Here is a 13,331-nt window from a genome sequence, read left to right on the forward strand (position 1 = left end):
GAAAGCGAGAACGTTAATCAAAAGAGAGAACAGGAACTGGAGCGAATGAGTGGAGTAATGTTCGAGTGTGTTACGCACACGGTTCGCAACGTGCGTAAACGGATGAGGTTCGATTCATACTCTTCATATATTCTTCCCGGCAGAATGAAACTTTCGCTCCTCTTGCGCAAGAGGGAGAGCGAAAGAAAGAGAGGACGTAATTGAGTTAACTGCATTGGGATTATGCCAGAGAGCTGAAGTCTGGCTTAAATCAGCACTGTCTGACGGATAAACCCGCTGTGTTGCTCGGTGTGTCGACTCACTCTCTGTATTACTCGAGGAAACTTCTCTCCGGCTGGCACGTGTCAATTCTTCACGCGAGCCAAGAAACCGACGATTTAGTTTCGCGGAAGCGCGGCGTATCGATTGTACGTTACGACGATTATTGCTGGAAATTACGGAAAAAAAACAAATCATATTTGTAAAAAAAAACACGACAAAATCCTGCGAAAAACGCGATTAAACGCGTATTGTAACGTGTATGTGAGTATACATGTGCGCGCGAATACACGTTTCCGGAAGTATCGCGATCTTTCCAGACGTAATTAACGGCTGCGCAAGAAACACGTGACGGAAAATCCACTAGCAAGAAATCTCTTAAGCGGTCGTTAAATAATAAGAAATGGATGATCATTGGCCGATGACGCGCTCTCGACTTTTCCCGCTTCTGACTTGGCGAGAAACGAACACCGAGACGAGAAGCGCAAACTGACAATAAATCGATATAAATAATACATCAATACCGCGCTTCTCAGGATCTGAGTTTGTCCGACTTATCGAAGCGACGATCGATCGCTACTGAGAATAAGGAAAGGTCTTCGTCAGTGTTTCGCTCAAGGACCAATTGAAATCGGTCTTCTTTATATGCGGCGTTGTTTAATGCAGAAGGAAGGAGAAATTTTTACAACAAAAAAACCGTCCAAGTTAACCTTGCCTTCTACACATCGAAAAGAGAGACGGAGAAAGAGAGAGAGAAAAAAAGAAGATAACTTTATTTAGAGATATATCTCGTTTTCAAATGAGATTTTGAACAAGCGCGCATTTGAGCTTGCTCTTCCGTTTGAAGCAATTCACGGAGCGGGTTTCAAATTCCAGCTTGTAATCTGAGAAATTGTACACATCGTAAAAACAAAATATCAGACGACTTAAATTTTGATTCTGTGAAATAAATAATAATTATATATGAATTACTGTAAATATAAAATATAATAAAATGCTAAATATATATGAGAGAGTATAAAATAATAATATAATTAATAACGCTTTTAATGGAAAAACGTCAATAGATTAGTATTTTATGAATTATAATATTTTTTCTATTTTACATATTAACGTGATATAAAATATTCCATTTTTTTAAGTATCTCTTAAAATTCTTCAAGATACTAGTGCATGCGCTTCTTTTATTTCCTCAGCGCGTATAATATCACAAATAATCGGTTACATTAATTGAGGCATTGTCTGCTTAACGCTTCGATTAAGTCGTTTATTGTTGTCCGCACATACGCGCGCTTGTTCATAGCGGCGGCGAGCGCAACCCTCTTGTATTTAACCAAGTTCGAGAACCTCGGCAACGTCTGCTTCAAGTAAAATTTCCAAGGAAACCTATTTGTGATGATGATTTCAACACTCCTTGCAGATCATAGATAACGAGCGACCAATCGCGAACTGCCATTCGTTCAAGGAGCAGATTTTGATGACGTCGCGCGTGTGTGCGTGTGTCGTGCAGTAACATGGTGCATAGTACACAGCGGCATCGAAATAAATCAATTAAAATATCTCTCAGATAAAACTTTTGTACAGTTTCGTAATCTATATATTTGATCCCGATGAAAATAAAGCGGAAACATAATAGTGCAAAAGAGAAGATTGATTCTCTTCCCAGATTTCGCGGCGAAAGCAACATATCCTCTCGCGCAACACGTTGAGAGGATGCAAAAATATTTGTTTGAAACGCAATTCACAGAATTTGATCGACAAGGGTTTACTCTTTACTACGTGTATTCGTTCGCGCGGCGCCAGTGCGCCATGCGTTCCTCGGACGGCGTCCAGACTAAACTCGTCCGCGGGAGAACGTAATGAAAGGCATTATTTTAGCGGAATCGCGCGCGGCGAGACGTCGCGATTTCGCGATATACGCGCTTCTCTTATCTGTGTAAAGGGTAAATTGAAACGGCTTGTAAAATCAGGACGAAAGTCTCTTTCTCTTTGTCGTCCCGAGACATAAAAAAACAAAAAAACAAAAAAGAAAGAAAAGGACACACAGTCGCACTTTAACGGTGCGCGGCCCTGTCCCCGTAATAAAACCAACTCGGATTTATGCACGAGACGCGATGCGATACACGCGAGATACGAACAATGCCTGTGACACAATAACTCTTCTCGCGACGCTTCGACGCTTAGCAAGCAACAGCGTAAGTAGAGAATACAAGTTACGTTAACGGTACACCGATTAGCGGTTGTGCCTTTTGCGCTCAATAAAATCAGGAGCAGTAAAATGGGGGGGAGGGAGGACTCGCGTTAAAACAATAATTGAACGAGATGTCTGGAAAAAGAGTGTATGTTACATTTCATAAATTTTAGGGAAGAGCGGAAAAACAAATCATTGTTCATTGTAGCAGGTGAAGAAACAGCTAGTTTAACATACGCTCTTTTTCCAGACATTTATTCAATTATATATGAGTGTGTGTATATATATATATATATATATATACAATCTTGAACAATCTGACACCGACTCGGTAACTCCTGTGAAATTCCGTTGTTACGAATTATGGATGTGATTACAGTTAGAAAGACGCGAATTTTTTTTTTTTTTAATCGTTTGAACACTGTAATCAAGATAAAAAGCAACATCGGAACAACTCGCGTTTATTCACTAAAATTCTGGATACCCGGCCGGACCTTGGCGCAGAAGAAAGTGAAACTCTCGAGTTGATAAATTCTCGCGCAGCATCGATAACGGTGAGGCTCCTGTGCCTCACTTGTTCATTCACCAAATCCGCTTACGACACACACACACACGTCGAAACTATCGATAAATCTATTATCAGAAGTTTCGAAGAAATTTGCACTTTTTTCGAAAAGGAATTTTTTCATCTGACAATTTTCAAGGAATTGTTGTGTAAAGAAAAAAATCTATGCGTGACGATCGATTTTATATGGGTGAGTTTTTGTGTACGCAAAAACTTGATATTTTTTTTTAAATGAGAGGTTGCTCATAAAAAGAGGGCGAGAATACGAGACGTACCCACTTCATTTTCTTCTTCTATAAGAAAAGTGAAAAATGCTATGACGATGGTGGTAGTTTGCGGTGAAAGAAGACGTCAAAAGAAACAGAAGAAAAAAAGCGCTTTAATGCGGCACCATGCGTGCGCACAGAAACGACGGAATACACAACGCTAAAACGCATATCCATATACTTATACCGGCTGCATGCCGCACATACGTAACGAGGAATCTTGTTTCGTTGCGTCTGGTGACCTTGGAGGCATGCAGCGAAAAAAGAACAAATAAACGTAATTTTAGATTCATCAAGTCCACCCTTGAGTCTCTTTCTCTCTCTCTCTCTCCTTACTTTTTTCATCCTTTTTCTCTCGTAGCTCATTTCCTTCTCTCTTTCTCTCGGACTCTTTCTATGATCATTTTTTCATATGTCTCGAGCCTAGCGGGCAAAAAGATGCCCGAGTACTATGTCACACTTGCCTTCGTGTATAAACGCGAGTCCTACTTTGAAGTTCCGCGCGTTAATGCGTTGCGTCTATGTCCGCTAAAACTCTTTGTCCTCGACCGACCGATTAATTTCTCCCTCCCTTCCTCTCTCCCGTGATGGACTTTCCTCTCTCGCGGGAGCAAAGGAAAACGACAGAAGAGCGTGTCGCGTATATCGTAAAGATCCGCAAACGCCGATCTTTACGATATTAAAGCGCGCAACATCGATGGAGAAGGAAGAAGGTTTTAGGATTTTCCGAGCTCTCTCTCTCTCGTGTTTTCAAATATGTCTACTATGTTTATTGTGCGCAATTTTTCGACAAGGTTGTATGGTAACGAGGCTGCTCGCGCTCTATATTACGAGGAAATTTATAAAGCGCAAACCGCACCTATGTCATCCGAGGATAATGGCGATACGCAGTCTATTTCGTACATCCTGCCGTGCCTTGTCCGGTTCTATCGGGTCAGCGAGTATCAACGAATCTCGATTGCACAATGGAAAGTGCAAGTAATCTGAGAAATTTATTTTTTTTTAATTAATTCTTCTAAATCTCTTCTTCAAAGTCTTGATCTAAAACTCGTTTTTTACAAATATTTTGTTTTTAACTTTTGTTTTTCATTTTACATAGAAAAATTTTCATGTAGAACATCACGTTTATTTTATCTAGAAATTTGAACTCGAGAAGATTTTCATCCTGATTAACCAAATCATCCAGGAGATGGCGCAATAATTCTGGAAGATATTTGTTTTTTTTTCTTATTTGCAAACGTATGCGAGAATTGCGCTCAACTTCAGCCGAAGATACCGTATAAGTACAGCGACAATGAGAGGGCAGGCGGAGGGAATGAGAAAACCGAGAGAACGAAGGAGGAGAGAAACGAAGAAGCCGTCCGTCGCGGAGGTGGTGGTAAGTCGTTTTGTGTCTGCAGCTCGTCTAAATATACACGATCCTCTCCTCAACGCGATGCAGCCTTTCTCAAAGAAGCAGGAGAGATGCGAACGCGGGGTCTCGTGTGGTGCCTCGATTTTCGAGAGAAACCCCTATATGCATTTTGCACGCGAGTGCACGCGAAAGGGCGAAAAATCACGCGATGCGCAAACGTGAGGGGATCATCCGCGCGCGCTCGGTCGTTATGAAATTGGACCGAAAAAGCTATAAACGCGTCGGCCTGTTTTCTTCAGTTCTTCAATATACCGTTTAGCGTCTTTCCGAATAATGATCCTTTAACGCTTCGAGGAAATTGCGAAATAATTTCAATGAATCGGGTAATGCGGATAAAATTTTTTCTCATGTTAATATCTTTTACATATTTTTCAGTATTCAAGTTTTAAACTTTCTTGTTTGGGAAATTCCCTGAGAAAAAAATAAATATTTTTAATCAATATATATGCATTATTGTGTTTTATATAAAATAATTTATGATTTATATAATATAAAAACTAATTTATGTGTGTGTGTCGGCGTGCGCAAAAAAACATAGTGCTTTTCTGTTTTTTTTTTTTATTTCTTAGTTAAAGAATATTATTATATTTTTTTATTTCTTAGATAAAGAATATTATTTATTTTGTAAATTTGTTCTTGTCTTTTTTCTATCTCTTTTTTCTTCGTTTCTGACTTGCTTTTTCATTCTCGTGTATAGATCGTATACAATATCGCGTGCACATGGAAGTTAAATAAAACGATTACACGAGAATGACGGTGTGTTGCGGACTTGGCTAGTCACAAGTGCAATGTGCAACGTGCAATGCGGCCGTCGTCGTCGTTCGCCTACTTTGAAAAAAAAAAAAAAAAAAGCGCATTGGCTTACTAAACTTATTTAATGCACAACGGCGTCATTGTCTTTGTGGCTGCAGCCAATTAGCCGCGAATCTTGTACGGAGGATCGTGCGATGCATTCGCGAGGGCACGAGGAAAGGGTTTTCGATCGCGCGTGGATCACCACGTGAATAAGCCCCATTTATGCAAAACTTTCAGGCGTTTTTAAACACGCGCTCTTCTTCCGAGGTAATCTGCCGTCATATGAAATTGGGGTAGAAATTGATCGAATCTGTATACGAACGAGGTACAAGACGCACATAATGTCTCCTTTTTGGCCGAAAATGTCGAAATCCAAAATTTCCTTCTATCCTTGACGTTTCTGTCTAAATCACGTGTGTGTGAAAACATTTCATCTTTATATTTAAATAATAACGCATATCTTTCTTTTCATAAAAATTATAATGAGCTTTACATTCAATAAAAACTCATTGAACAATATATACACCGTCATCTGTGTTCGCTTCAACAGCCATTAACAACACCTTTATATTTAAAAAAAAATTATAATGGTTTTTTTACAGAAGTATTGCGTGCTCGATTTTTAATATCTGATCTACATATTTTCTTATTCTCTTTAATAAATTGAAAATGATTATGTAAAATTAAAAACTTATAATTACAATATATATATATATATATATTGTAATTATATATTGTAATTATATAATTTATATACACGCGATTCCGATCGAACAAAAATAGAATAGATTTCGATAAAATTTTTAATTGTCTTCAATTGTAATTATAAATTTTTAATTTTACATAATCATTTTCAATTTATTAGAGAGAATAAGAGAATATGTGATAATACATATATATATATTATCACGTTTGAACCCAAAAAAATGAAAAAAATTGTATTTCATTGAAATTCATCGCGCACTAGAGACGTACACTACTAAACTGTGGTGTTAAAAGTAAGGGTGCGACAACATTTATTTTTACACATTAAAGTCTCGCGTGTACGAGACTCGTGGGTCGTTCACTGTCGCCACCTCGACGATAAATACTAATTGAGATTAGCATCGGCGGCTATGCTTAACAGGTGTTCCGTGAAATTCTCCGAAACGAAGAGAAAAGAGAAAAAGATCTGAAAGTTGAGAAAACCAAAACCAAAAGAGACATCTTTTTCGTGATGCGACAATAAAAGTATTAAAAAACCGCATTGCGTTACATTTTGTTATGATTCATACAAATGGGTTTGTATATATTATGTTATACAACAAATGTATATATTATGTATATATTATGTTATATAACAAATGTATATATATTATGTTATATAACAAATATCCTATATATTTTTTATTTTTTATATCAAAACAGTTTTTTAAATTTTCAAAAAGATTTATCTGCGCGCAAAGATATTTTTCTTTTGCAAAAAAACTTAATGTTCGATTAAATCACACGTCTGGAAAAATTTAGTTAAACACGACGCAAACAAATCGGAGGATCTGCTTTCAATGTTTAAAATAACAATCATTCCAAAATCAACGGAGATTTTCTCTGTCGCATGCGGTAACTTTGAAGAAGGATACGCTTCGAATATGTAACAGCTTAACTTTCTGGTGACGATCTCCAAATCGCTCGCGCGCGGAAGCCGCTGCTGACGTTATGACGAAATGTCAAGCAAAATTGAACAAGGAACGAGAATAAAACGAATTCATTTCGCGGAATACTTATGCGAATTAATAAACAAGTTATTGATTATAAACCGAGACTTTTTTTTTATATACGCAGTTTATTCCGCAAACATATGTGTGACGATGCGCATGTATGTAACGTTGATAGATAAATATTTCGATATTGTAATTGTTTTTTTTCTGCAAACGTCGCGGAACGATAGAACCCGCGATAAAGCGGTATACACGTTTAAATTATATTTAATTAGTCATTACTTACGCTGTGTTATACAATGTGAATTTTTCAATCTGAATCAACGAAAAATAATTAATTTAATAATAAATAACTAATATAATTGTGTAGAACACGACAATTGTATTAAAGAACTTATATAATAAAATAAAATAAAACAGCTTAGAATTATTAGAACATATACAATAGCACACAGATACAAAACCCGTGTAAGAAGATTGGTGGAAGGAAAAAGAGGGCACGATCAAGCCGGTGGACATTGCTAGATCCTTATAAAGAAGAGAAACGAGCTACTCGGGTCCTTTTCTCTGTTTTATGCTCTCCCATCTCTCTCTTTCTCTCTCTCTCTCTCTCTCGCCGCGACAATTCACAAAGCTGTTGAGAGCTCCGCGTTACAAATAGCAAGACAATTTATTTGAAAAAAAAATGAAAAGAACATTAAACATTCACGATGCGATTTTAAAACTGTCGTCTAACAATTTCGCAGTTTAAGTGTAGTTTGTAAATAAAATTTTTTAAAATATCGATAACATTTAAATTTGTGCAAGCATATATTAAAAAAACGCGAAACTTCGTTTCTTTTTTAACTATTTGCGCTGATTTTATTGATAAAATTTGTACACGCGGGCGAAAATCAGATCAGGTGATATCAGATTCAGCAGTATCGGTGAAAGAATCATCGCGGAATGGCGTAGCGAAAGCGTAATCTTGCGGCTATCGCGAGTCGCGAGGAGAGGAACATTGTTTTTTTTTTTTTTTTTTTTATTCGAGATCGATTATATCATTTTACAGAAGTGTAATGTCAAATCAAAACTCGATGCGGTATGTAAATACAATACTCCATGTGAAAATAAAACGTAATTTTTGTGTGTATATGTGCGCGCGCGCGCGCGCGTTTGTGTATATGTGTGTGAGAGAGAGAGAGAGAGAAAAAAAGAAAGAGAGAATACGCAAGTCATATAGCTAAAAAGTGTTGCGAATAATAGAAGAGTTACGTGTGACACATCATTGCAATCAACCGGAGCCGCAACACACGCGAGTGTCACGACATTTTCAATGTTTGCTCCTTTTTTTTTTTTTTTCAACGTACATTTCCCTCATTATGTAACACACACGCACACACACGCACACATCATACTCCAAAAGAAGTACCAAAGTCGAAACGCGTTCGCTGTCTAACCTTTAAAGGACAAGCAGCTTTGCCTCGACGAAATCGCTCGTAAACGCGAAGTGCAGAGGAGCGATGGTTGAAAAATGATGACGAAATAAGCGAAATCGGAGCGATATCTCTGGCTTTGACGTTTTGGCTTCCGGCGACGATGTCCGGAATCTTCGCTTAGGTAAACAAGAGATAAACAAAAGTATAATGACCGGGTGAAGGACATTAAATAGCGCTTACCGGCCGCCCGGTGAGGTCTTCTCGCCCAGTCCTCTTCGATCAAAGGTGTGACCTTTCGCGCACGCAGCGTAAAGGGACAGACGACGAGGAGAATGAATAAGATCGGCAGCGTCAGAAGACCACCGTGGAAACGCATCTTGGCGACTCCCGGTCTCTCGCGACGACCACCCTGTGTTCTCTCTTTTCTTTCGTCTCTTCTTCTTACGGTTTATCAGCCGGTCGCTCTCTCGCACTCGGTCCTGGCACTCGCACTGCTTGCCTTACGCATATAGCGCGCTCTTCTCCTCTTTTCTCCGCCGGCCCTCCGCCGCTTCTCTTTCCTCTTTCCCTCTGTCTTTCTCCTATTCGCACTCTCCGTGCGTGTCTTTCTCCCCTTCGTCGAAGCCCGTGGTGAACAGTGCACTGGTCTATTAACGACCGCTCACTTACACAAAACTTTCTACACTATTTCACACCGCGTAACGTAATTCCGCGCCGCTGTCGCGGCGGGTGGCAAAGAAGCGACACGCGAGGCGGAAAGAAAAACTCTATCTTTCTCTCTCTATCTTTTTCTTTCAACGGTTCCGAAAGCCCGTATCTCTATTCTCGCGTCTATATACTGCGAGTCTATATTCACGTGCGACGTATGTGTGTGCGTGTGGTGTCGCGCGGAATATATTCGTGGACTTGCACGCGAAAGTTCAAGACGACTTGACGCCAACTCGCCGCATTAGCCGTGTGCCTCGCGCACCTCGCGGCTCGCACGAGGGAACGAAACGAAGCGAACTGCGAGAAAGCCTCGCTCGCTCTCGCAACTCCGTCGTCGCTTGCTCTCCGCGATCTCTCTCGATTCCGCCGCTCGTCTCGCGCCTCTCGTGCGTCTCCACTTCGCCGCCGCCGGCCCCGGAGAACCGCGATACTGCGCGCACGTTTTATAAGGTGGTAGATACACGCTCGCTAGGAGAGTGTCCCGAAGAGACGAAGAGACACGGGAGAGTACAGCAGCAGCACCAGCTTCGTCGGCTTTGCTCGTCTTTCTCTCTCTTTCTTTTTTCTCTGCTTTTCTCTGTGTGTGTGTGCGTGCGTGCGTGCGTGCGTGCGTGCGTGTCTCTCTCTCCTCTTTGGTTTCTCCTTCCAATCTCTTTCTTCTCTCTCGTCTTCGTCTTATTTCCCGTTCTCGTTCGCCCCTCTGGCATACGTCTCTGTTATTCTCTTTACCTTCCGGTCGTATTCTCGCCTCTTCTTCGTCGCGATGTAACGCCGGTACGCATCTGACACGCCGCTGCGGCCGCGGCACCGATTCCGATTCGCGAGCGCGCCAACCGTATCGGATAGCAAACGTCCGACTGACTGACTGACTGACCGCGAGCCGCGTCTGGTCAACTACTCTCCTAGCGAGCGGAGGAGGAGAAGATCCTCCCGCGCGAGCGCGTAGCCGCAATTCCCTTGCGGTGTGTGTCCTCCTCCGAGATCGCGGAAACCGCGCGACGCGGATACCGCGACCGAGTTTCGGCAGTCGCTCGAATTCCTCGACGCGATCGCGCGCCGCCACGCCTAATATAAAACCGCTTTTCCAATTTCGTATAAACGTTCGTTTTCTATCTTTCTCCTTTCGGGCTCTCGACGGAGAGACAGACGACGACAACGACGACAACGATGCTTGCCAGCGGAAGCGTCGCTCTGTCTGGCGTCTCGCTCTTCTCTTAGAATAGTTCCCAGCCACGTGCTGCTGCGCGACCGCTCCCGGCGAAAACGACGGCAAAATCTCTCGTTTCGCGCGACACGAAAAGAAAATCGAATTTATCTTACAACTACGACGATATCAGTTTGATAATCTTGGCCGTTATCTTCCCGCCGGAAATATATATCGCCGAGAGAAACGAGCGAAAGATTTTTTCATATTACGATCGACGAACGCAAGTTCTCTTCGTCCTCGAGACGGCGCTATCGTTTCCGGTAGACGCGCAATGACAACTGTCCGCAGACTACTCGGGTCCGTCGCTTTTATGGGGACCGGGACCCCGACTGCTCCGCGCCTCTGGGGTTAATCGAGGGAACTCGTGTCGTCCGTCGTGTGTTACCTCGATCGCGCGCGCGGTGGGTGTATAGCGATTGCGAGTCGTGCTAATGTAAGCCGCGTTCGGCGTCCGAGAGGTGTGCGAGACAACACCACACGTGTGGGTGCGCCACCCCCTCCATCGAACCGGGCCGAGTCGAGCCAAGCGATGGACAAGCACCACCACCACTGTCATCAACGCCGCGCCGCTCAAGAATCGTCACCACGACTACTCCGTTCCGTAAGGACGGAGAGAGAGAGAGAAATTTGGGATCAACGGCGATATCCATCAGATATTGCAGTAATTTGTTTTTTTTTTCTTTTAGTTTCATTTGCTCAATTTTTACCACCCGTCCACACCTGAAAATATATCAAGGATCATTGCCATTTCCACCTTCACCATTATTGTATAAATTACGCTCTCAAAATTGAAACCGCAAAAGTCACTTAACGCGCGCGAAACAATAAAAATAGAATCAATCGCATCGATCATAATTTTGCACCGCCACATATTATCTCTCTCTCCCCTTCTCCTCATCTCGCACTGCGCAACCAAGAAATTTCGGTCGCGCAAACATCTAAATTTTGCCAACCGCGTAACGAACACCTGCAGTCTTAGAAAATTTATGCAGCACCAGGAAATTGAATCCATAGAAATGGCACGTTAAATCTAACCGGCGCGAAAGATATTTAACAAATTTGTTATATATATATATACCCGAAAGTGTTTAACATTCTCTATCTTATTCGCTCGGTGCTGTAAACTGTCGTACAGAAATGAACTCCGCGAAATAAATTACTTCGCGATATATTTTATTCCGAAGCGACGTGAGTGACACGTAGTGAGACGCTAATGGCCCCGCGAACTTCACGAGTTAAATTTACGTTTTTGCTTGTCGTTAAATTTTATCTATTATCATTTAAACAGCGAGAAAAATTGTTTGCTGCACAAATTTCAAACAACAAAAAATAAGACGTTTCTCGACTCACATTAAAATCCATGTCAAATTGTTTTCAACAAATATGTTGTTTAAAAATTACAAAACTGTGCATAAGAGAGAGATTTTCCGTTAAGCGCGCGAAGAAACAACGCAAAAAATGTTGAGGAGGGGGGAGGGAAAGACGAATATCAAATAATGACTCATCAATGGCGCGATCATTGTGAATGGAGATCACACGGCGGACCCCGCGGATGAGAGATAAAACTACACAGTATGAGATTCGTCGATTCGCGACATGTCGTACTGACGTCGTCGTTAAAATAAATTGACCGCGCGCAACGTATGTATATATGCGATGCAAATCCGTCTCAGCGACGTCAATCGCATACGTGAGAAGTGCGCGCGGTTATATCGAACGTCGACGTAACAAAATCGCGCGCTGTTTATTCGTCCCTCCCGATGCGTCACGACACCGAGCCCATTGAGTAAGAGACGGTGGCTTTTGCGTAATAATTAATCTCGCGTTCTTCTTCCGAAGACGCGACGTATATACCGGTTCTATTATTATCAGCTGTTCATTGAGATTTCGAAAACGCAAATTAGACGCGCGAAATAGCGACGGTTGCTAACTATATATATATATATATATATATATATATATATATGTGTGTAAGCGAGACGCAAGGTGATGTGCGCGTACGTGCGGGCCCCCAGAGTAGATGAGAAAAGAAGAATGAAGAATACCGCGATATCGTGCCGGTGTCGTTTCTTGTGTTCGAAAGCGAGAAAGGACAAACGCTTTCGCAGATGCCACGCGAGATACCTGACGGCATTCTTCATCCCGCAGCGGAACATTAAGCCGGATGCACATTCGTCGTGGACACCAACGCGCCCATATAGCTTCTAAGAAAAATATCTTCCGCTTTGAAAACGAATTTTACGGCGGATTTTGTGTTGGCGCGATATTTTTTATACCAACGACGTAGCCGCCGCGGCCCCGGGTCTCTCTTCGCCTTCTTTCGGATCTTTTTCAACCGTTCTCCATTTGCCACGCCGTCGAATTATCGTTTTCGTTTGACTAATTGGATTGACACCGTCCTGTAAAATGCATTTTTTTTTTTTTTTTTTTTTCAAAGGATTGAAAGGATCGCACGAGTTCCACGAACGCTGTTGCGTTCGGTTGACGATTATCTCACGAGCCGGATTATATCCCGCGCCACGCCGTCGTCACCGCGCCACCCCAGCGCGCAAGCGAACGTTGGTGCTGCGGCGCCGCCTTTTATCGCCGGTGCGCATCTGACGAGACGAGATACCGGGATGTTAACACTCCCACGCCGCCGCCGCCGCGCGCCTTTGGCCGTCCATTTATCCCGACACACACCGAAACTCCACCCTGCGCGCTTTTATTCGGCGTATCGCTCCGATCGCCAAGTGAAATAACAACAACAACAACAACAAAAAGAAATAATAAAACGAAACCTAAAAACTCAAGAGAAAGAAAGATATATGTA

General features: G+C 41.9%; 1 protein-coding gene across 3 annotated transcripts in view; it reads right to left on the minus strand.

The window, feature by feature from the left end:
* LOC109864092 (dorsal-ventral patterning protein Sog) overlaps positions 1–9,931 on the minus strand; it is a 30,941-nt gene extending 21,010 nt beyond the window's left edge. Inside the window, exons 1-2 of one of the 3 annotated variants that reach the window (XM_020444979.1) lie at positions 8,845–9,931; positions 8,626–8,775 (exon numbers count right to left, since the gene is read on the minus strand). In XM_020444979.1, the coding sequence (XP_020300568.1) occupies positions 8,626–8,775; positions 8,845–8,980 (286 nt within the window). In that variant the 5' untranslated portion in view covers positions 8,981–9,931. Of the gene's footprint in view, positions 1–8,625; positions 8,781–8,844 lie in introns of all 3 variants that reach the window. The other 2 variants (XM_020444981.1, XM_020444980.1) reach the window with 2 other exon arrangements.
* Between the last annotated feature and the right edge of the window lie 3,400 nt (positions 9,932–13,331).

The sequence above is a fragment of the Pseudomyrmex gracilis genome, unplaced genomic scaffold (assembly GCF_002006095.1).
Source record: "Pseudomyrmex gracilis isolate BER0280 unplaced genomic scaffold, ASM200609v1 scaffold_17, whole genome shotgun sequence".
Lineage (NCBI taxonomy): Eukaryota > Metazoa > Arthropoda > Insecta > Hymenoptera > Formicidae > Pseudomyrmex > Pseudomyrmex gracilis.